This window comes from Mycteria americana, chromosome 1, assembly GCF_035582795.1.
Source record: "Mycteria americana isolate JAX WOST 10 ecotype Jacksonville Zoo and Gardens chromosome 1, USCA_MyAme_1.0, whole genome shotgun sequence".
Lineage (NCBI taxonomy): Eukaryota > Metazoa > Chordata > Aves > Ciconiiformes > Ciconiidae > Mycteria > Mycteria americana.
In genome coordinates, this window is record NC_134365.1 from 214,085,688 (window position 1) to 214,110,862 (window position 25,175).

General features: G+C 38.2%; 1 protein-coding gene across 2 annotated transcripts in view; it reads right to left on the reverse strand.

Annotated features, from left to right (window-relative positions):
• The window catches only part of TMEM135 (transmembrane protein 135), a 189,022-nt gene that overhangs the window by 155,237 nt on the left and 8,610 nt on the right, over positions 1–25,175 (reverse strand). For both annotated transcript variants that reach the window (XM_075491147.1, XM_075491148.1), the window contains exons 2-3: positions 17,365–17,492; positions 11,650–11,742 (exon numbers count right to left, since the gene is read on the reverse strand). In XM_075491147.1, coding sequence (XP_075347262.1) covers positions 11,650–11,742; positions 17,365–17,492 — 221 coding nt within the window. The remainder of the gene's footprint in view (positions 1–11,649; positions 11,743–17,364; positions 17,493–25,175) is intronic.

The following is a 25,175-nucleotide window of genomic DNA, read 5'->3' on the forward strand; positions in this document are numbered from 1 at the left end:
CACACAAATCACAGGTTTCCCCTGAAAAGAAAAAGGTCAAAATGAAGAAGGTTTTTTTTTTTTTCCCCTGCTCTACAGCAGCTTGACACCACAAGCTAACCAACTATAGATCTGGAGTTGCGATTGCATCCCTGTAATAACACAAGTACTACAGATTATGTTTAGGGTATCGTTAATCTCTCACACCCACCAATTTCCTACTGACAGCTGGAGGCCAGCAGTGAAATCCTGGTGCAAAAGTTCACTTAAAATCAGCAGGAACAGATAAGCTTTCAAAATAATGCTGAAAATTATGAAAACAGACCTAAGCAATAAGTTTTCAAAAAAGAAAATGATTGCTTTTTGAGCTTAGTAAACACCAGTAGCAAGTCTTTCACATGAAGATAATGTTCAGGCACATAACTTAATGTGAAAAAATACAGTTTAAGGACCCACAGGGCACTTTTTTTTAAGGAATTTTCTATTTCAAAATTTTGGGTTGTTTAAAGTAGGAAATGGACACTTTACAGGTTGGGAAACAGAAGTTGCTCAAAACTGCAAATTAGTAATACTTGCTTCAAGCACACTGCATGTTATTTTTTCTTGCAAGTACTCAGAATTTGTTGTTCTTAAAAGGAAAGAAAAGAAACTCAACATGTTCTGTGATTTGAACACATGCCAAAGAAAGGGTATGAGAAAACTGGAAAGGGAGAGAAGCCAAAAAGAAAATATATCTACAGTAATACATTCCAGTTAAATTAGTACCAATAATTCTTACTGAGTTTTCAGCTAGTGCAACACAAGATAACATCTATAGTTTAATTTTTTAACTGTTTTATACTCTATTTTACACAGATTTTCTTTCAACATTCCTTCCCTCTTCTTCCTCTCCCAGTTTCTCTATGGTGCCTACAGAGCCAACAGAGTCAAAACAAAGGCTGACCTGCAGAGGGGAAAAAACCTCTTAATTAAAGTGTGATTTAACCTCACAAGATTCCATGAAGAGATAAAAATCAGATTCCAAAAAGCTTGTTAGTTTCATAAAAGGATTGACTAGTAGATAACAGAAGAATAATAAATTAATCAAACCTCAGGAAAAGAAATTAAGCATTTCCAGCAATTTTTTAAATTATTAACATTCTTGGTATAGAAGGTCTATCTAGTGTTCAATAAGGCCCCAAATAACAGTTTCTTTGGACTGTTGATAGTAACGCAGAATGCAAAAAATATGAAAAAAACCTAATGTGGCAAATCAATCCAACTCAAACAGAAGACTACTGAGGTTTTTCACATGGTGCGACTAACTTCTAAACGCCCTTATATTCAGAAACAGCAGACCAGCTATTCCAAGAGAAGTAGGGTATGGAGTTAGACTTGCCAACATACAGTGCCATTTGCATTTTTTCCCCCTTTAGAGCCCCAATGACAGCATATTAGATCATATTAAAAACAGGCTTCAAATCCAGTTAGGAACTATGAATTAGTCGTGCAGAAGACGCATTACTGCTGTTAAGAGTGTGCCTACATTTGTAAAGGCCTAGAACACAAGGGGTCCCAAGGAACAGCAGTGTCCGAAGCCAATGTAAACCTTCTCTAGAAAGATAGGCAAGCCATACTAAGTTTGACTGAGAGTCATTTCAACACATCCCTATTGACTGAGAAGTCAATTTCTAGCAGGGCATCAGTATTTGATAATGAACTATGCCAGATACTACAGGCGGACGTTAATGAAACATTTCACCTTCCAAAGACAGAAAGAAGCTATTGCCAAGTCCAGTCTGAACCTATTATTTTCTAACTTTAAGCTCAAAGATCCAAAATGCAAGCGGTTGATATTAGAACATTTTTGCTCGTTCCTCAGTCCATTGCTCATGAGAAATGAATAACAGACACTGAAGAAGAGCTTAAAAGGAAGAACTTATCATTGATGAAGCAAGATAGAGCACATACAAATTCCCTCAAGTAGACAAAATGGTGTTGTACTACCAGACAGTCCATATTGTTTCAGTCTTTCACTAAAGTTGGAGCAGTCTGGATTGCGATGACAGGTACTGGCCCAAACTCATGAGACCTGTTTTATGCTTGCATTTAATGCCGTGGACTCTGTTGTTCCTGCTTCTCAGACAGACCACCTTTACGAGAAGGTTTTAAAGGCACATGCTTACTTTATCAAAAAGTTTCAATCTGGAGTGGAGGTCATCTGATTACAAGAAACACTATGCGATCCATAGGACTTACTAAAGGAAATAAAACCATGTCATTTTCTGTCCTGGGATGTGGAGGGGAGAGGGCAGGAAGGGGAAGCAAGATGTTTAACCACAGTACACTGCTGTAATCTTCACCACAGAAAACCTTTGCATGGTTAAATATAGCAAATCATTACCATTCTAGGTTTCTACCTCCACACTTTTCCTGCTGCAGGAGCTAACAACAACGTTAATTCCTTGGGAGCAATGAGGCTACAGGAAAGAGTCACTTCATTTACAGATGGTTTATAGGTGTAGCTCATGTGGAAACAAAGATTTAAGCTCCTCTCACCTGTACTATCTAAAAACAATATCCTACAAGCAGACCTGAGGAACATATCACAGAAAAGTTCCCTCAAAGACTTTCAGCCATTGTACCAGAGACATGGTAGGCATGGATGTTATCTCGCCAGGTAAATGTCATGCTTTTCATTGCCACATCAGCCAGCACTATAGCCAGCTCACCAAGGCAGCATCTGAAGTTTATTCTGTACTAGCAGAATATTTATTATTCCCCCTCTGGGAGCTGCATGTTACACGCAAACATTCAGACACAGAAGATGTATTAAGTGTTTGCTTAAGCCAAGGAAGTCCAAATGAGTGTCTCCTGGATGTTAGTGCCAAGCAGACAGAACAGAGTAATTAATCCACTGTTTGTGCCATTTGAATCCAACTCAGACTGCAGAATAGTCCAATGTTCAGCAGCAGTCTGAATGTTAACATTTTATCTGCAGGCATTCTAACAGGACTGTAAGTTTTCTAGGGTTTTGGGGGGTTTTGGGGGTTAATGATGAAAAACAGAATACAAAATTATACTAATACTCAGATGACTAAATCATTTTGCTTAGTTTTCAGCCTACAAAGTGAACATTTCAAAAACAGATTTGCCAAAAGTGGTCCTTAGAATAGTAAGAAAAATTAAACTTTGACTATAATCAAGTCTCAATTACTCACGGAGCAGCACAGGAAGAGCTAGCTACATAGAGTCACCTGGGATCTATCAGAGCTTGTAGCTTGACCTTAGCACTGCCCTTTGTCCATCCAGGCTGGCCCCATATGAACTGACAAAGGTAGTCCAGAGCTTAATGGGTGCTGCCAGTGATGTCTTTACATTATTATTCATGAAGTAACCTCAGAGCTGGTGCTGTGCCTAAGCTGGTAAATCCTCCTGCAACTCAGGGAACTGGAGACCATTGAGCAAACACAATCAAATAGTCCTGCATGATCCAGCTCAGCCCTGACTGTAACAACACTAAGAGAAAATAAAGCCAGTCTGTACAGACCCACCCAGACGTCCGCAACACATTCTCCAGCATCTCCAGAATCACAGGTATATATTTCACATGGGATCTTACAGTATTCTCACTCTGTCTGCCTGTGTTATCCCAGAAAATGGATTGTCGACTATAAAGCTGTAGCTGCTCTCCTGCTCTTCCATCTTGTGCAAGACTTCAAGGACCTCACAAGCAAGCTGGACGAAATTTTTCCAACACTCAAATGCTGCAGGCTGAAAATTCCTGAAACTTGGTTGCTGAACACTTCTGCAGACATGTTTACAGTTTTTCAGAAGCCTGATTAGTTTATAACCTGGGCTGACTGACTATAAATGCATGGGACTGGAATCACTGATCCCCAAGGATCTTTCTTACTCTGTTCACAACTATAGGATTCATCTTGCCAAACTTTTGCCATCTGAAGTGGATGAAATGTAGCTTAAGACAGTTATCTAGAGTAACTGAGACACATAATGGCAATTCACTCAACTGACTGGGAAGAGATGACTGGTATGAAATAGGAACACACATTTCAGATGGTTAGAAAAGTCAAAGTGTTGACTGTAACCACTTCTTTTTAAAAGGCATGCAGAAGTATAAGGATTATACCTACATCTTATGTGCATACACAGAATCACAAGAAGTAAAGGGCAGAGGTGAAAGATAGACTGATTGTGGGAATAATTAAGAGCACAGTATGGGAGAGACGGTCTTGCGTAAAGAACAAAATGGTTTCCACAGTTCATTTAAATGCAGCAAATTTAACTCTGCAGCTACTTTTACAAATGGAGCACATAGTTTACATCTTGCTAGTAACGCAGCGTCTTTTTATGATCCACAGAGGACATCCTTTTCCTTCACACAGGACTGCTTCACAATCCGGCTACAACTTAAATAACAGCCTTCTCTTCATCCACTAGGCAGGTCATCTTACCATAGAAGGATATCAAATTAGTTAAAGAGGATTTGCCCTTTGTGAATCCATGTTGACTGTCCCTGATGATTGCATTTTTCTTTAAATGCCTTTCAGTAGTACCCAGTATAACCTTCTCCATAATTTTTCCAGGAACTGAGGTTAGACTAACAGGTCTGTAGTTCCCTGGGTCTTCCCTCACGCCCTTTTTGTAGACTGGAGTAACATTGGCTAGCTTCCAGTCAGCAGGGCCCTCCCCAGACCCCCAAGACCTTTGGTAGATGATGGAGAGGAGTCCTGCCACACATCCGCTAGCTCCTTCAGTACTCTGGGATGAATCCCATCAGGCCCCATGGACTTGTGAACATTCAGCTGATACAGCTGGTCCCTTACAATTTCAGTGTCCGCAAAAAGAAACTCACTGTTCCCACACTTGTGGTCCTCCGACTTAGGGGACTGGGAAGCCCAAGGTCTATCAGTATTATTAAAGATTGAGGCAAAAAAAAGCACTGAATGCCTCCGCTTTTTCTTCATCCCTATTAGCCAGGTGACCATCTTCAATAAATATCAGTCCAATGTTTTCTTTAGACCTCCTTTTGCTACTAACGTACTTAAAAAAGCCCTTCTTGTTGTCAGATGCAACAGTGACCAGTTTCAACTCTAATTGACCTTTTGGCCTTTCGTGTCTTCTCCCTGCATGTGTGAACCACAGCTCTGTAATCTCCCTGCAAAGCCTGACCTCACTTCCAGAGATCATACAATTTCTTTTTCCTCTTGAGCTCCATGAAGAGTTCCCTGTTCAGCCAAGCCAGTCTTCTGCCCCGCTTGCTTGGCTTACGACACAGTGGAATTGCCTGCTCCTGTGCTTATAAAAGGTGGTTCTTAAAAACTGACTTCATTAATATTGATTTAACTGAACACAGTTAAATCAGCTTCAGGAACTTGTTCCAGAATTAACACGTAATTCTATAATAATAAGTGAAAAATAGAAATCTCTTTGCAAATATCAACAAAGTTACAATTGCCAGGGATATAGCCTACAGAGGTCATAAATCTTTCTAGGGTAAAATACCAGGCTATTGTGGGGTTTTTTTCCAAACTGGAGACTGAGTGTGTCAGGATAAACATAGCATAAGCCAGGTGAACCCATTTCTCAGAAAGACAAATTACTGTAAATCATTGATTAGAAATACTTTAGCCCTGTGCTGGGCAAGAGCTCCCAGCTCTTAGAGCTCCCACTAAGATCCAAAGTCAGCAAGAGATGCTACTTTCCATGAAAAACACTCCTGAGAGCTGCCAGTCCTGAGCTACCTGCCATTCACAATGTTCCCACAATCACAGCATCTTCCAGATCAACTCCTGCACTCCCAAGCAACCTTGAAAAACCAGTGTTTCCCCTCCCTCTGATAACTGTAGCAGTAGCAGCCCTCAAAGCATGCAGCAAAATATGTTCAAATGTTTACATGCTGTTACTATAAAAACATGATCTCTCAAACACTGGCTCTCACCAAGGCAGTTGCTGAAGTGCAATGGATTTTAACATATTTTGGTTTAGAAAAAAAAAGCATTCCCATTAACTTCTACAGCTTGCCTCCGTATCTCACAGTAATAACCACTCTAAAGGAATAAAACTCCAAAATAATTTGTTTCCCTGCTAGCTCTCCTTACCAGATTACAACACAAAATACTCACGTGAGTGATCCAAACTTGAGGCTTTTTTCACTACAACACAAAAAATATGCAAAAAATAATCCCTCAGTGTAGCTTGCTCTCTCAATTTCTTACCTGTGGCAAGTAAGACTAAAGCTTGCAAAAACACTTCCTGTGTTAAAAGAGTTGGTTTACTTATTTTGATCACCTACCCCCCCATACTGGTGATTTACAGGTTTCCCTAAAATACAACATGAAACCAAATAACTGTAAAACATTTTGAGAAAGGAAATTGTCACCTCAAGTCTAAATGTACTATACTAGTATACAGACATATATACCAACAAATTTGTATCTGAATGGACAAACTCACAAAACCACTGTATTTATTTACAGCATATACTTTTTACCATTACTATACTGCCATATTCTTCCTTTATAATGTATTTAGACTAATGGCATTTATGGCAAGCAAATAACCCTAACAGCAACTGAATGTTTCATCAGAAGAACAACCGTAGTCTAAAAATTCCACGTTGTTCTTTCACAAATGTTTCTGCTACTTTTCTAAGCAATACATAGCAATAATTGTTTCCAAGAACACTAACTATACGTATATATAGATGTTCTCTATAACATGCACTGTTGCACTATATCACTTTTTAAATGCACATGTTTTAAATATTTTTCTGAGAGTCCAGTATACTGAATTTTTTGATGAAAAACACCCAAAGTTTTCAACTAAAAGCATGTTGCCAATAGTCGCCCAGAGCAAGATTTTACAACCAAATTATAAAAGCCCTAAATCTCAAGTTTTATAATACCATCAGTGACACAGTCTTAACTGTAGCGACGAGACAGGCGCCGCTATAATGTTAACAGCCAGTATGTAAACATTAATGCAGCCTAAGGGGGCAGCAGGGGGCAATCCCAGAAGGGTCCCTTCAGAACTGCCACAGAACTTTTAGGTGGCTGTAGTTAAACTTTCTTTGGCTTAATTACTTACAAGGGGCAGGGAAAAAAAAAAAGTTAGCCGGGCAGTAACACAATTAATTTCATTAAAACTGTTATTGTGTCCCTTCTTAAAGCTTTTGTTATAGTTCTTGAAACTTACTAATACATTATTTTTTGAACAAGAGTCCAACAAACTGAGGTTTGCCATTTAGCTATTAGCAAAACACAACTTAAACGGTTTTGAAACATCAGCACATTTACAAAACACTTAAGAGAACATCATTCTTTTCCCTGAGAGTAATCACAGAGGTCTTAAATACAGGCTCTTCACTGAGCTATCGGACTTCTTCATCTTAGAAGTCAGTAAGGTACAACCAATCTAATCAGATTTCCAGTAACAGGCTGGCTTCAGCCAAGCCTCAAATCACATTTCAACAGCTTCATTCACAACAATTTTAACAAGTATATTCAGTTACTTCCTTGCCTTCTAACAGTCTCGGTGCTTCTAGAACAAGGTAGTCCCATGTCTTTCAGTCTAAGCCACATACCTCCTCCTCTACTATATGCTCAATTCTTGTTGATAACATTTAATAGATGTTGAAAAAAAATGACAGGAGATCGTAACTTTGAATTACAAACAGAAGCCAAAAGACGTAAGCAAAATATTCATTTTTCAAAATTACAAACAAATAAAATTGCTTTTTATCAACAATTTGTAACAACACCTGTAGGAGTAAACAAGGAGTACACTGGTAAAACAACTCCATACACAGGTTAATAAAATGCATGTAATGATTTCCTAAGGAAGCTTAACGAAATTAATGTAACTGAGTCATATGTATATTTTTGAGGAGACATTAACACAACTTTTAATGTCTAACAGTACAAAACTAAATTCTGTGACAAAAGAATTGCACATTTTTCTTTAATAGAAGATGTAAAAAAGGTGAAACTGTAAAGAGAATTCTATTATTTTAAATACACTTGTGCAAGTGCACCTGTTAGAAGCTTACTTATTATAATACAGCCATAGTTATTATGACAATATATACATAAAGACTAATTAAAATGTTGAAGTTATGGCCAAATAATCAAAAGGAATTAGAAAAATGTACATTCTAATGAATTATGTACATTTCTCCAGGAAAAGGAAGTCCTTTCCTTATTTGCATGAACATTTTCTTTGCATGTGAAAACACATAACACACCAGTAACACCTACAAAATTTTTTGTTTTCATTTCTCATTTTGCAACACCTCTGCCAGAACCATAAATACAGCAAAAAGCAATAACATGGCAGGACTAACACTAAAAATGATTAAAAAGATCTGTACTGTATGAGATAATGTAAAGTCAAAATCAGCTGAAATTTAACTCTGTGCCCTCTTAGCACTTCTCAGAGCATCAAACGTCTACCAGCTATGCAGCTAACAGATGTCAGACTGTCACTTATAAATTCTGCATTGGCCAGTAAGGATGCTTCTTCCTAATCCTAACAGGCAACCCACACTGCTTGAGAGTACCAGAAAAAGGCAAAAATTCTGAGTTACTCCCACCGGAGTAAGGGACTAAAGGCACAGAATATGAATCTGCACATTAGAAACACATAATCTCCATGTTTACGTATCTACATTCAATTATCTAAGAAATAATTCTTATCAAAACATTACTTAACCATAATAATGTGACCAGTTCTCTTCCAGTAATCTCACAGAACACTTATATATACATATACAAAAAAGTTTACAAGTGTTTTTATTCCTTGGCCCTTTCCCCAGATCCTAATAAACTAGTTTTCATAGACAGGATAACCATATTTTATAATCACCAAATAGAATACACATGGACATACTAATGTGCAATTCATATCTTTATAGAACTGTAGCGGCGTAATATAATGCAGATTATTTCCTGAGCCTGTTTGAAGTTTCTGTGCAATGTCACCTCCCCTTCTCATCACCAGTGCCATGCAAATTTGCAATTACATATTACACAGATACAAACTATAATCAAACTAGTTCTGTAACACACTGGAAAACATGCTTCTCCTCAGGATTATAATGTGCCTAGACAAGCTATCCATCTCTTTTTCCCATTCTTCCGTAAGAATTATAAAACGTACAAGGCTGGCACACATGAACAGCAACACTCAGAACAAAATCTGATTTACAAGCCTGCTGTTCCCAAGTTCAGGACTGACAGGGATGCTGTGCAAGCAAATGCCAGTGAGGTACTTAAAATAGGTTATCCACTTGGGAAGAGATTAAGTGATTAAGTTTGATGTTGCTGCCAGCTGCTAGTAGTAATTTAAAGGGCTAGAGATATGTTTATGAACTCAAATGGGGACTTTTTCCCACCTCCCCGATTTTTCAATACAATTTCATGTAAGCTATTCGGGCTACGACTAAAAATGCCACTGTGTCTCCATGTCAAACATCAGTTTCCTAAGAGACTACAAGTCTATTAAAATTTGATTCTGCCTGTAACAGAAGGTAACAAGCAAACAGATTTGAAATCAGAAAGTCATATTTCACTAAGACTGTCAGAAGCAGCATTTCACACATTATACATAGTTAGCACCTGATAAAATACCAAACAACTTTATTATTTTTAAAAAATATTTTAAAAAAACTAAACTTTCCACTATCTTTTGATGCCCCTTAACAATGTTTTTTTCATTAATAACAATGACCCCACACTTTCAGCTGCATGTGTTATATTGCGATACCAACATTTTATCCGATGCAATATAAGGTGAACTTTTTAGGCAAAATACCTTAGGTCACACATTTTGGATTCTGACAGAAAGGAGAATAACCTTCCAGGAATTAAGTATTTCAGCATTATTCATTACATACATGCTGTACAAACCTACTTTTGTCATTTTCACACACCTCTATTTCAACTTTTATTTCTTTCAAACTTCAGATGCTAAATAGGAGCCTGTTAATCTGTCAAAGCTTTCATACATTGCCACTAAGACTTCTAGAAATCCCCATTTGACATAAAATTTGTTTGCCTACTCTTTTTGCTACACTTAACAAGCTTAGGTTTGCAAGTTTTTCGAAGTTGTTCCACTGTTATACAAAAACCTTGTATGGGTTTTGGCTCACAAGCAGTTTCAACTCTTGACTCACAAATAGTCTGAAAGCTACAAGAAACTCATAGATGGACAACCAGCCTGGTTTCTTCCCCTTTAATGTTATCTAGAAATATTAGAAGTCTGACACACAAAATCCTCACATTGTAACAGGGCTGTAAGAAAAGTTAAGCTACTGCTGTCACTGATCAAAGGGAGAAAATGCATTTGCTCTCACTGCAAAATGAAACACTGATGCCAACGGCGGTGCTGGAGTCTAAGTAACTAGACAAATACCAAAATGTATCCACCCTCTTAGGAAGTCAATGCAGTAAGATGAAAATCAGTCAGCCAGAACGGACATTAAAAAGATAATTAACTTATTTAGTAACTTTATTACAAGTATTTTCTCTATAGTTACATTAAATAAAGAGATTTAGAAGTGCTCCCACCTTTCCAGAACTTCTTACACATCACCAATCTTCAAAAACAATGGATAATGCATTCTTTTAAAAGGACAGAATTTTGACAATCTTACCTAAGTCTTGGCTTGGGCGTTGCTTACTCCATGACTGAAGTTTAGGAATGGGGCCTGACAGTCAATCAACAACATGATGTATATGTATTTGCAGTTATTTTGAAATGACCGCTTAAGGAAGTTTCAGATATTCATAGTAACCAAAAGCGCGTTCACATCATCTCTATTACTAAACCCCTCTCATCATCTTTTAAAGAGTAATCCCTTACATTACCCTTCTGTCACCTTCTCTACTTTGAATAAAACCTACTAACTAGATGACTAACCCATCTCATTCCATATTAAAGTAATTAAGCATTATAACTTCCACTGTTGATACAAGCTACCAATATAAGTTGAATTTCAAAACGTTAAAACCTTACAACCCAGGATTTCACCTGCCACCTTTCATGGCCACATTACAAATGGCAGCTTTTGCCTACTCGGAGCTTTCTTCCCCCCTCTTCATACTTTCATAACAAACTTTCTGTTGATAGCTGAACTTCGGCACCTTTCCTTAAGTGAAAGGCTTTGCTTCCTGTGTCATTAAATTTCATCCAGTTTGGATTACTTCAGCTCTTCCAGTCAGTTTTTTCCACAACATCCTATTACTTCTCTATCTTAACTAATGTCACGCTGTTAACTCAAGTCATCAGCAACTTTCATTAGCATGCTCCTTCTCTGTGACTAATCACAAACATTACTTAAATTATATTAAAAAAAAAAAAAAAAAACAAAAAAACACAGCTTCAGTAGGAAATCCTAAGCAACCGAGCTTCATCGGGCAATCCTAAGCAGCCCAATTACACATTAAACAAGAAAAACAAACCATAAAAAAGAAACTGAATGTTTGTAAAGTGTTTTTTCACTGTCGCTTCCTCGATTTAAATCTCAGGTTGCAAAAGACACTATTTCAAAGGAACTACATTTCCAGCATTCAGAAACAAAACCACTGAATTGTCAAATGTCAATCATCAAATTACCAAAACAAAAAATATTATTATATAAAACTGAAAATCCGTAAACACAAACCGTACCTGCTTTTCCTTTCGATGAGAATAGCCATGTAAGAAGCAGGTAAAGCAGCACCAAAGCCAGGAGACCAAAAGTAGAATTTTCCAAGTATCCTCCTGAAAATGTAATTTGTATACATATTACATGCAAAGCATCCGAAACATTCATGTACACCACCATATTTTACCTTTATCATAAAATTACGCATGCTTTATTAAGATTAATTTTTTCCCTTTACATTAATCAATACTTACAAATAAATACTAATCATTACATTTTTACAGTTGGATAGTACTCAGAGGGGTTCCCAAAGTGCTTCATAAACGTTAAATACCTGAAATATTTCATTAATTTATCCATTTCATTTAAAGGATTACTTTGCTTCAAAGAAAGCAATGCTTTCAAGAGATGTTTCTGAAAAGTTGCAGATATTAATTACAGAAAAATCTTCTAAGAGAACTTATAGTTGCTCCTCTCTCTGCTACTTGTTCAAATTCATCTTCAGGCAGATGTGCCTTGTGGAATGTAGGGATATAATCGGGTGAGCCAGAAATCAAATCAGATTATTATAACATACATCACGTTCCAAATACAGATAGTCAACTGATGCTAAAAAACAGTAAACCACTCATTTACAGTAAGCCAAGGAACCAATCTGTACATTACAACTGGAAGCAACAGTGACATTCCAGTTCCGTTAGGGTGGGAAAGTTCTCATTTTTTGCAACAAGACCTGGGTTTCACTCAAAGAGTCCACACAGTTTCAATTATCAAAATTCCTCCAACATTAAGAGTTGAAAAAAATAGTTACACAAATGACAACATCTAAGAAAATATTTCTATAAATTGGTCACCATTAAAGGTGGAAAACCAAAATGCATGTCAGACACAATGGCACCAACCACATTTGGGCTGTTCAGGACATCTGCACCTTCAAACTAATCCAGGTTGATTGCAGAAGCAAACAATAGTCAGGCAGTCATGAAATTTGGTAACATGATAATAAATGTACTTCAATTACACTGATGCTGCTCAGTTGATAAGCACTATCAGTTCAGGAAAACAGAGTGTTAAAATGCAGTCTACCCTTCTAAAAACACAGAGAACAAAATACAACAAACAATGGCAAAACATACAGGATAGAAAAGGAAATTTTCTTAGATAAAATTTCATGTTGACAACACAGAAGGGAGAACAAAGATAATTAATCAATACCATCCGATTAGCCTACTTTCATTCTCGCTGTAAAAGGCATGATCAGCCTCATTTCATACTTCTGCAAAAATAACATTACCAGTGAGGAATGCCAGCTTATGTTCATAAGCGAAGAGAGAGCCAGTGTATCAGCAGCAAGTGATGTAATGGCAATTACACACACTGTTCATTCCCACGGCTGCAACAGGATAATTTCTCAGGATGACAATGCCAAATGCGACAGGAGCTAAAGTTCATTATTAGGACTCTCTTGGAAAGCAATTACTGTATGAAGTTTCAGAGAAGCCATTTTAAACATCTTAATAAGTATGAACACATCTTACAGACACACCTGTTAAGTAACAGAACAAATGTCTTCTCTGTGGGAAAGAAACAGGAATTTGTTCTTTGGCATGGTTTAGAATCCCTCTACGAATGCTTACGTGTTCATTTTGATAAGATTTCGGAAACAACAGTAACATTTTACATAATAAAACCTGGTGGAAATTAAAATGTCCAATCAGTAAGTGAAATATTTAAACTTCTGCTAAAGTAAATGAAAACAAGTTTTTGTTATTGTTTCCATGGTTATTTTCACATGGCCTATGGTTAGAAATCAGAATGAGAAATATGAGTTATTTGAGGTTATGCATCTAATTCCTCAATGTACAACTGTATCCAAAACTCAAAGGCTGGTTGATACATAAGGTTGAATCTAATTAAGCAAGTTAATGTATAGCTGTACATGGACAAACTTAACTACTCTAGTTGCTAGATTAAGAGAACCACGTCTTCATGAGGTTTTGCATTTAATAAAACAAAAAACCTAAACCTCACACCTTTCATTTAACAGTCAACAGTGGAGCCTAGCACTTCCATCTGAAGCTCAGACAGATGTAATCTTCTGGATCTCGCCAGCGGAAGAGATTACAACCCCCAGCTGGCCTGTCACACATCCGTAACAGAGATCATCACCCCCACTGCCCTGCCAACAGAGTAGTCTCACATATTCCCTAATTCACTTTGAGAAAAAGAAAGGAGAAAGAAAAAGAAAAAAAAAGTCAGCCAAGTTAGCTTGGTAATCCACTCTAGAATGAGAACATCTATCCACAGCCTAAGCTAGTGCTGATATTGGACTTAGATGTTTTTGAAATTTTGCCCACCTATGAAACAGTGAGAATATTAAACAATGCCTGAAATTATTTTAATTGCACTTTCTTGCCTTAAGTTTTACATCCTTGAAAATATTTGCAGCGGTTTCAATTTTGGTGGTTTTCCCTAGCTAAAAGGAAGCAAATACTACAAGAGCATCAAAAAGACATATTAGCACAAGCCAGACTTCTCGCTGACAATTACATTTCATATTTAGGTCTTTTAATTGTTACTGGATGACTAAGACGTATTTTCAGCATACACAGTGACTGAAGATTCACTGGGACTTTGGTAAAGGTACGAACAGATGAAGTGGTCACTTTATCCAGGACACTCTACATGCCTGCCAACACATCTCCTCCATGGTGCTACAAAAGAAGGAAACAGGCAACTCTTCTCAAATCAGGAACTGTGCAGGTAAATACAAGGTTAACATGTCCAGCTACAAACCCTTTAATCTGTTGCTTTGGTCTAGAACTCCAGAAGGGTAAGATTAGTCAGCTGCATGGGGCTTGCTGGATAGTTTTGCTTCTGAGTTACTACTGCTCCCACTATAATATACCTTGAACCAAAAAAGATACAAAAACTGCAGCATGCATCCTATTATACAAATCACATCCAATCTCTCATCATGATCTAGAATCAGATCTAGAGCATCTAGGTTCAAAGTCTCAGACAATCTCTTCACATGGTTGCAAATCAAGTTCAGAAATACTCAGGCCACAATTATGCAGAACACCATAGCGGTACTGATAGTTCTTTGGTGGATTAAAACATACGATACCAAATCGCATTCTGGGCTGGAAAATTACATACATTTACTTTTGCTCTTAGGGGATACTGAAGGAAGTACACTGTATCACACAGCAATAAATTCAAGGAATCATACAAGTTCAAACAAAACATTAAAAAAAACCCAAATATGAAAAAAACAACACAAATTGGTTAAAAAAAAAAAAAAAAAGGAGTGAAGTCTCACATGTCCATCCTCCATCACCCACCTAACAGCAGACGAGAGAAGGAGGCTTATAGGCTTATATGACTCAAGCTGCAAGACAATGCTGATATTAAGTACATTCCAAGTGAAGGACTTGTCAACATTACAATCTTAGGAGAAGCTCTATTAAAAAAAAAAAAAAAGCATACAGTACTCAACCTGAAAAGATGTCATGTATTTATACAGCTTTCTGGTTTGTTCTCGTTTTCTCTCCAAATAACATTTACTAGGCTCCTTGACCATATTCAAGTACTGAGCTGACTTGTTCAAAGAACCTGTCCATGACGACTCTCAAACACCTTCCTGATTAATACTAGCTAGTTTAAAGCCCATCCCTGTGTAAGGATAGGACTGCTTTTTTCCTCCCGATGCATTGCTTTGCACTTTGCTCTATCAAATTTTGTAAGTGATTTTAATCAACAGATCTTTCTGTAATGGGTGAGTTAGGGTATTTCTGTATCCTAAATAATCTCATGTAATCTCTCACACTATTCTTCATCCCTTTTTACAGATTCTTTAGGTATATCCAGAACAAAGGACACAGCAGGAACGTAACTGGCAACCTCTTCCCATTATGAAAACTGATTATTTATTCCTTGTTTGGTTTCACATATTTTAACTACTTGCTAATCATTTACTAATTCCTGGAAGACAGAAGATCTTGCTTCTTGAAGAGTCCTAGCAAGGAATCTTGTCAAAATCATTTGGGAATTCATGTATAACACACCAATCAGATCATCATCAGATATATATTTGTCCTTCAAAGAACACCAGTAAATTTGGAAGATACGACTTTTCTGACAATCATGTTATCCATTGTTTGTTTGACATGTCATTTAATAGCTCTTGCATATCCTATTCGTATCTTATTCACTTAATTGCTGAGGCTCTGAATTTTATTCCTGTCAGAAAAGCTTCCAAATACTCCTTGTAATTGGACTTTCATATACTCCAACAGGTTTAATGCATAAGACTTCCTAAATACTTTCTTCTTTTGTCTCCATTTGTGATTTCAGTTCACCAACTCCAACTGGCACCCCAGCCAACAGGCTGACATTTTTTATTTGCAAGTCCTGCAATTGCAGGTGATGGGCAGTCTGCAGAGACCCTACCAGCAGAGATCCTGCTGGAGGCAACAACTCTTCACGGGCATCTCTTTGCAACAGAAAACACAAGTACCTCTCTCAAGATACTGGTTGGTTACTCTGCTGCACAGCTATAAGAACAGCAGGGTAAGTATTTACATGTATCCCTTGTCACACTAAATTGCTAGAATTGTCCTTTGCATGATTTTGGCCTGGGTCAACCCAGAGAATGTTTCAGGGGTATTTGGAAGGCGCGTGGACTAGGTACCATTCCCGTTACTCAGTCGGCATCTGGCCATGCTGTTTGTTTCGGAGGTCAAAACAATTTTAGACAGCTACACTCTGTGTAGGACTAAAGATAAATCAATATTAATACAACTCAGATTTCTAGAAAAATTCATATTCTTTAGAGCTTGTTACTTAAAGATTCACTTTGAACTTTTCAAATTATTTACTTAAAAAGCATTCCATGGCTCCTCAGCCAGCTCCTCCTCTTCTTAGCCTTCTTCCTCAGCTTTGAAGCAAAGTTGAGAGACCTCTAAACAGATCTAGAAGTAGGGCATAATGGGTTTGATTAACTTTTAGAGGGGCTGTTCAGTGCACCGTCAGATAACTTTCAAAAATTCAGAGCTACTGTAGGCTTTACATGTCTATGTATAATGTCTCTTACAATAAATGCATTTATATCTAGGACATCATCATGTTCATAAACAGGAAAGTTTAATTTTTAACTATCCTGTTACTTGAAATATACACTGGAAACAGCTCAGAATACCGAAGTGGCATTTATACTCATTCTTCAGAGCAAGTCTGTATCTTACAGAACCTCAGAAGCTGTGCTGGGATTTCCCTCATTTATGACCACAAATAAGGAAAGTACAAACTTGGATAGCTGGATAAAGTTTGGGATAATTAAAAGTCATCAGAGCCCCTGCATCAGGAAAACAGAAACCAACATCAAATTACATCAATTATTTCTAGGAGACAAAGATTAGGCCTTCTCTCCCCTCTAGAATATATTTTAATTTCCTGCAACAATGTATTTTGAATCAGTAAAACAGAGAAAAGGAAGCAAAGTGAATACATTGACTTTTTTACTGATTTAAAAGATTACAAAAACAACAAGAAAAAAAAAGTGCATATTCAAGTGGTAAGATCAGAAGTCAAGATGATGGCACAGCTCTTGCTTTTCTTACTCCTACCCATTACAAACAAGCCTATTATAAAAAAAGACAAATTATTATATAAATTGAAAAGTTGCATAAAAATAGCTTTCCTATTACATTTCATTTTTAGGACAGTATACCAACCTTAGAATGCAAAAGCAAGCAATATACAAGGTCCCATTTGCTGTCAGAAAGGAAGTTGATTGCAAGATCTCAGGTAGCAGTTTGTGCAAATAATAGTCAAGTTTTCGTTTCCTGAGAATAGCTGCAATCTGGGGGAGGAGGGAAGAAAAAAAAAAGGGGGGGGGACAAACTTTAATTCCGTTAGGCTCTTTTTTTGCACATTGTAAAGAAAAATAAAAAAGGAAAAGGAGACATGCCCATTTAAGTAGTAAATCAAAGCCTCTTAAATTTGCCAGTTTTATGAACACCACCACAAAGATTTCCTTTGAACTTGTTCCAGCTGTTACAATATTTATACCAGGAAATACTTTGAGCAATCCTAAATGGGAAGTATAGGAGGAATTTTATTACCTTGTTACCGTTGGCCATAATAGTCAGAAACGTTGTCTACCAGATATCAGAACCTTTAAGATGTGAAAAATTTACACCAAATTTTGTCTTCCAGACAATTGGACTATCACATAATTAAGGTCAGAATATCACTAAAGTAATCCAAATACACAGTGTCTATGAAGTGATGACGTTTTTCTAAAGGTTTTCAACTCCAATTAACCAACTGCAAGTCCTCCAAAAAATTTTCACCATCTGCTGGAAGAACAACACATTCCTGACAAATTTTATAGAAATGATATGCTATCTCTGAAAAACCACCTAAAGCAGAAAAAAGGCTGGATCTAAAAAATAAATGGGTTTTTTGGTCAGTTTAATGTATGTCCCATGTTTTATAAAGAATAGTTACTTAATGACTCAAACACTGAAGGTCCTCAAAGTCTTCTTTGTCCGCAGAAATTCTGCAACTACCTAATGGGAAGGTGTAGAGAACCAGGCTCTTCTCAGAGGTGCACAAGGGGAAGACAAGAGGCAACAGACAAGTTCAAATATGAGAAAGTCAGATTAGACCTAAGGAAGAAAAATTTTCACTTGAGGGTGGCTGAATATTGGAGCAGGTTGCCCAAAGCGATTGTGGACTCTCCATCACTGGAGGTCCTCAAAACTCAACTGGAAAATCCCCTAGCAACCTCATCCAACTGGCCCTGCTTTGAGCAGGAGACTGGGACTACATGGCCTCCCAAGGTCCCTCCAACCTGTGTGCTCCTATGACTCCATGGAATTATCCTTTGGGTGCACCATGAGACAGATTTTGTCGTTTTTTCCTTTTTAATAGCATTATCATCTTTATCTGCACTGATCTCCCAGGGAGTCTCAAAACCGGCAGGAGTTTTCAGTCAATGCTTAGAATTAGAGAAGTTCCAAACAGAGCGAGCTTCATACTGCTGGTGCTGATGAGAACAACGAAAGACGTCCTGTCAAATCAGTATTGGCAACACCTCTCAAAGTCTCGGTTCCTCAATTTAAAAACATGAGGGAGGGAGCTGTTCTTCTGAAACACTGTCCACTCATACTGAATAGCAAGTAGGTGTTTCAGATTCAGAGATGGGCCGAGGATTCTGCTAAAACTAACCACAGGAAAGTTCTGCCAAAATCTGTTTCCAAAATGAAGCTTGAACTAAGGATTAAGGAGAAATACATGCATGAACAGACTTCTGAAAACAGATTTACACATTACTTAATCAACTGTCAAGATTGCTTAAACCATAATGGATTAGGCAATAATGCAATCCAGATAATCTTTCTGTTAAAGGAAAGTCTTAATGTAGTCTAAATGCCAGATCACTAGTTGCTATTTCTAGCCTACTGTACGAATGTCGTGAACATTTGGAACAAAATAACAATATTTTAAGAACACAGACCTTACACCTGAAGTGTGAAGCCGTCCTTCCTCAGACCAAAGTGTCAGAAGTATAACAGGAAAAGATTGGTATTGTATAAATTTACATCAAATTAAAGTAAAAAATTTATTTCTGTAGCTTCTCCAACAAGTTCTAGACTAATATAAATTTCTGCTTTCCCTTCTCTTTGCTATTTTACTCCCAAGTGAAAAATAGAAAAGAACCAGGAACAACAACACACAAACCAATCCAAAGAAACAATGCTCATGGTAACTGAATGAGCTGTATGTGTAAGGGCAATGGAGCTTGATGCATGCCCACCAAAAAAAAAAAAAAACAACCAAAACAAATAATGCTCATCCTTTTCAAAGTGCTTTATAAACATCAACTAAGCTAAATATTGTGTACAGCTGAAAACAGGCAAGAGCAGACTATGGAGCAGGCTCTTCTCCACCACCAATGGTGTGATTACATGGAAAAAATACCAGAGATACTTCTGGACACCACCTTGCTCTCCCTTTCAGTTCCACACACTTTGGAAAAGTACTATTAAAGTTGAGGTTGGCAAGACAGAAAGATTATGAAATCTGTCAGACTGCAGCAGTTCATGGTTCCCACTGGGATACACTTCACTCAAGTGATCTGGGAGGACACTGTGATGAAGGCCAAATTCTTACAATAAATGCACTGCTCAAGGCTTAGAAGCAGACATCGGTAGCAGATATCAGCGTGGAAGGAGAAGGCATCAGTACATCCAGCAGATACTTCCTTGGCAAACTCTTAATCTCTATGAAGATGCTAACACATGTAGCAGAAGGTCTGTAAGTTACCTGAGACTCCCTGTAGAGTCAGACAGACAGAAATGAACATCTCATTGACATTATGGTCTCAGCTCTCCAGCTATAAAAGGAGCATATGAATCCTAGGACACCTTTATTTAGGTACCTCAGGGTGGTCTGTATCAGGACCTTAGTGTTGGTAGCTGTAAAAGTCAGTTTGGGGTGTTATGCACTACAAGAATGAAGGACTGCAACTCTGATTCAGCTCACTGATCCAAACAGTTGACTATCATGTACCCAGGAATGGCCAAACCCAGCTCCATACCTCCCATTACTTGTCACCCTTCTCCATAATTTCTTAGTTGCACTCTTCTCTTTTTGAGATGGAGTGACAAGAATTTTACAAAATAAAATTCTTCGGTGCTTACAAATTATTGTAGATTTTCAGCCTTAGTAAGATAGCAACACGAGTGGAGCACTGCTGTGTGCAATAATGCCACAAGTGTTTGCTGCAGTATGAAACCCAGACACAATGCTGCCTCCCCTCAACCTCATGCTGCCTGTGCTGCCTCACCTCACCTCCTAACCCAGAGGTTTAGCTGTAATCCGGGGAACAGAAGCAACACACTCCTCACACCACTGTAAGGCCATGAATTCACAGGAGAGAAAAGCACAATCCACTTCCAGTGCTGCCGCTCCCTCTACTTTATTTCTGAAGCCCTGGTGTTTCTCCTGCCTATTACCCTTTATGAGAAGGAGAAGACTGCCCCAAAAATGTCTGGAACCAGGGAGAGGAGACTCCACCAAATGCCAGTGGATTAAGACATAGGTTTCACTTATTCATGACTTCTCCTGGCAGACCACAGCAATGCAGCCTTACCTACCTCAGGGTGAAGAATGCTCCAGCATCTCCTTTGACTAACAGCAGCTTAGGAACACACCAGATCTGCTGCAACTTCCTACCCTGGCTTTCTAGAAAACACTGAGTCACTCTTAAAATCTCTTATTTTCAAAGCACCCAACAACCTGGTCTTAGGATATTTAGAAGGACTACACGCCTCTCTGGGATAAAGACTGTCATTAATAACTCCACCCTTCAATGGAACTTACATTTAACCAAGACAACCCTTCCCTGCACAGCGCCACCTTTCCTTTTAAAAAAAAAAAAAAAGTCAGCAAGACTGTGGAATAATGTTTCACAGATAATAAGAGCTCTCACTGACTGCACCATTTTCCATTCCAGATAGAAGGCACATGGCTTTCACTTCTCATTTATATATATACTGTATATCATCCATTAAAAAAAAAAGTATGACAAAACTGTAAAATCAAAATGTCACCCTGTACAGACATCTCTCTAGGGAAAAGACTACAATAGGAATAAAAGACCTAATGTAATCCATGTCCACCATATATCCAATATACCATAAAAACTCTATCACGTAAACCAGTATGCTTGTCACTGACATTTACAGTAACAATTAGATAATGGCACTTTCTCAAGCAGATTTGCTCTCTGCAGGTAAAAATATCCAGATCTGAAATACTTACCTAACGTTAAAGATTTATTTATTTATTCATCAAGAAAAATTCCAAACCTAACAAGAATTAAGCATTTGAGTCAGGGTAGAGTATAACCACTCCTTGTAAGTCAATTTGGAAGAATTCCAAGATACCTGGAAAGTAATAAAGAAAACCTGCATTTAAAAAACTGAAACTGACATTTTCCTCTCGCCACAATTTAAGTCTTCTTACACTATCACGTTTTATGCGCTAAAAAGAAACTTTAAGCAGTAATACAGTCTGCAGATGCAGTCTTTATTTGGCCTATATAAGCATTACACAGAGACTTCAGTACTCATTATCCACAGTCCATACCAACAGCTGAGCTGTTTGCCTGTAACAGCCTTTGCAGCTGTCCTGGTTTCAGCTGAGATAGAGTTAATTTTCTTTATAGTGGCTGGTATGGGGCTATGTTTTGGATTTGTGCTGAAAACAGTGTTGATAATACAGAGATATTTTAGTTGTTGCTGCACTAGTCAAGGACTTTTCAGCTTCCCATGCTCTGCCAGGTGCAGAAGAAGCTGGGAGGGGACACAGCCAGGATAGTCGATCCAAACTGACCAAAGGGCTATTCCATACCATATGATGTCATGCTCAGTATATAAAGCTGGGGAAGAAGAAGGAAGGGGGGGACATTTGGAGTGATGGCGTTTGTCTTGCCAAGTAACCATTACGCATGATGGAGCCCTGCTGTCCTGGAGATGGCTGAACACCTGCCTGCCCATGGGAAGTAGGGAATGAATTCCTTGCTTTGCTTTGCTTGCGTGCATGGCTTTTGCTTTACCTATTAAACTGTCTTTATCTCAACCCACGAGTTTTCTCATTTTTACTCTTTTGATTCTCTCCCCCATCCCACTGTGGGGGAGTGAGTGAGTGGCTGCGTGGTGCTTAGTTGCCAGCTGGGGCTAAACCACGACAGCAGCCCCTCCTGCAGTTTCATTCCACTTTCTTCTCTCTCAAAACCAGCAGAGCTCAAGCCACTAGAGCTCTAAAAATAGGACAGAGTCCAGCTTTGCTAACATTTTTACATTCTCATCTTCTAATATAGTCAACCAATAAATCCTGTCTTTCCCAATCCCCCATAAGAACTACTCTTCTAGACACCCAAACACTCAACAACTAAGAGCAAAAGGGAATTTAAAACAAATCATGCAGTGTCACAGGGTAGATGGCCTAAGAATGTTCAAAGTTGTTAGAACTTTCTAATTTCCTTCTATTTGCATCCGCAAGTTCTAGCTCTTGATCTCCCTTCAGTCCAACGTAGTCTGCAGAAAATACAGATATACTGCAGAAGAAGAAACAAATGAATCACAGTTAGAGGAGAGAAAAGGATCAAAGGGGGGAAAAAATGATGAAGCAAAAAGACTCCTAGATATTTCAGCATTAAAAACATAAACAGCAGAGCTAGGAAAAAAGGTAACAGAGAGAACGTTTCAGAAAAAAAGCTGAAAATAACAGATTCAATTCTAAAAAAAAAAATCAGATGTTAAAATATTAAGCACTAAGTAGTCAGAAAATTTTCAAGCATTCAATACCATAATGCAGGCATTGAAGGATTTTTTAATATTTTAAATGCCTATTGCTACTTTTCCAATGATTTGCAAACCCATAAGACAAAATTCCAAGCCTCTCCTACATACAAGAGTAGGTTTTTGTTATTTAAGTGACAGCTGAGTAACACATATGTAACCGTATGCTGAAATTTTAAGGAAGTAAAAAATGTCTTAGCTACAAGTCTAAAGAATTAGTAGCACAAGTGGAGATAGCTTGAGAAAATTAGCATTATATTTATTGCTGTATTTGCTTCACCTGTGCACAAGTTGTATTTCACAACTAAAACCTAGAAGAGACCATTAAACAACATAGTCTGTGTATCACTGGATATTATAATTATGAGGGTAAGCATATGTGCACCTGGATGAAACTTATATAGATCACAACACTTCAGTCCTCAGACAACCAAACTTTTGCATGCTACAGTCAGACAATACAAATACATTACTCTTTAATAACAACTCCAAGTGAGAAATGGATTTGATGAAATATACCCCAATTGTCCCTGTGTGACATCTGTGCCCTAGACACACACAGGAGGGGGCAAATTAAACACCTGCCAGCCTGACTTCCAGAGAAAATATTTCTGGCCCCAAACACAATTAGTTCGGTACTAAGAATATGGTCAGGTAAAGCCTCTTGAATAAGAGAAGTCAAGCATGAGGGAAGGAAGATTTCCTTTCCACACCTGAAGATTGATCCAGCACTGCTTGGGGTACCATTACCACCTGTGGGAAAACTGAAAACAGAAAGCCTCCAACTTATTTTTTAAAAAAAAACAACTCCTTTCCTCAATTCCACACACAACTGTTTAAAACTTGAAACCCAAAATTCAATTATGCTTTAATGCAGGCCTGGCAGTGTTAGAAGGCTTTTGAAGGCCACCCCACACCCTCGTTACTTGCTATCAAAGGGAATGAACAGCAGGATTAACACATGACAGATACCACAGCAAAATACATGACCACAACCTTGTCCTCCAAAATCCTTGTATACACAAGCACCACAATGATTCCCTAAACAGCTGATTATCTTTTACGCACCTACCCCAGACTGGAAGATTTCTCCTCCTCCTATTCATCCACCCAATGTAAACTGACCATAGATTTACTTTCTCTACAGTAATCACACCATTCCCCCTACAGTTTAAAACAAGCCCTGATTTAACTCTCACTAAAACACTTTGGCCATTACCAACTTGAAATAGATAGATAGAAAATGTTCACATATATGAAAAACTCTATTTAATTCATTCAAAAGAAATTGCTATGAAATTCTATTTAGCATAGGTGGAAAAATCATGTGAGACAGGCTACTACATCTCTAAGACTGTTTTCACGTGAATACAAATGAGGGTAGAAGGAAGAAACATTTTGTAGACCTTTATGTACAGTACAATACAGAGGGGAGTTGGAAGGAAGAGATCACCCCTCAAATCAAATGCAAGCACTCTTGAAGTAACACATCCAAAAAAAAAAAGCATTAAAAAAGAGTAATGCATCAAAAGAAGTGTGGCCAGCAGGTCGAGGGAGGTGATTCTGCCCCTCTACTCTGCCCTGGTGAGACCCCACCTGCAGTACTGCGTCCAGCTCTGGAGCCCTCAGCACAGGAAAGACAGGGACCTGTTGGAGCAGGTCCAGAGGAGGCCACAAAGATGATCCGAGGGCTGGAGCACCTCTGCTATGAGGACAGGCTGACAGAGTTGGGGTTGTTCAGCCTGGAGAAGAGAAGGCTGCGGGGAGACCTTATAGCAGCCTTCCAGTACTTAAAGGGGGCCTATAGGAAAGATGGGGACAGACTTTTTAGTAGGGCCTGTTGTGACAGGACAAGGGGTAATGGTTTTAAACTAAAGGAGGGTAGATTCAAACTAGATATAAGGAAGAAATTTTTTACTATGAGGGTGGTGAAACACTGGACCAGGTTGCCCAGAGAGCTGGTAGATGCCCCATCCCTGGGAACATTCAAGGTCAGGTTGGACGGGGCTCTGAGCAACCTGATCTAGTTGAAGATGTCCCTGCTCATTGCAGGGGGGTTGGACTAGATGACTTTAAAAGGTCCCTTCCAACCCAAACCATTCTATAATTCTGTAATACACTAGTCACTCTAAGTATAAACATTGGTAACGGTTTGAACTCTAAGGCCTACT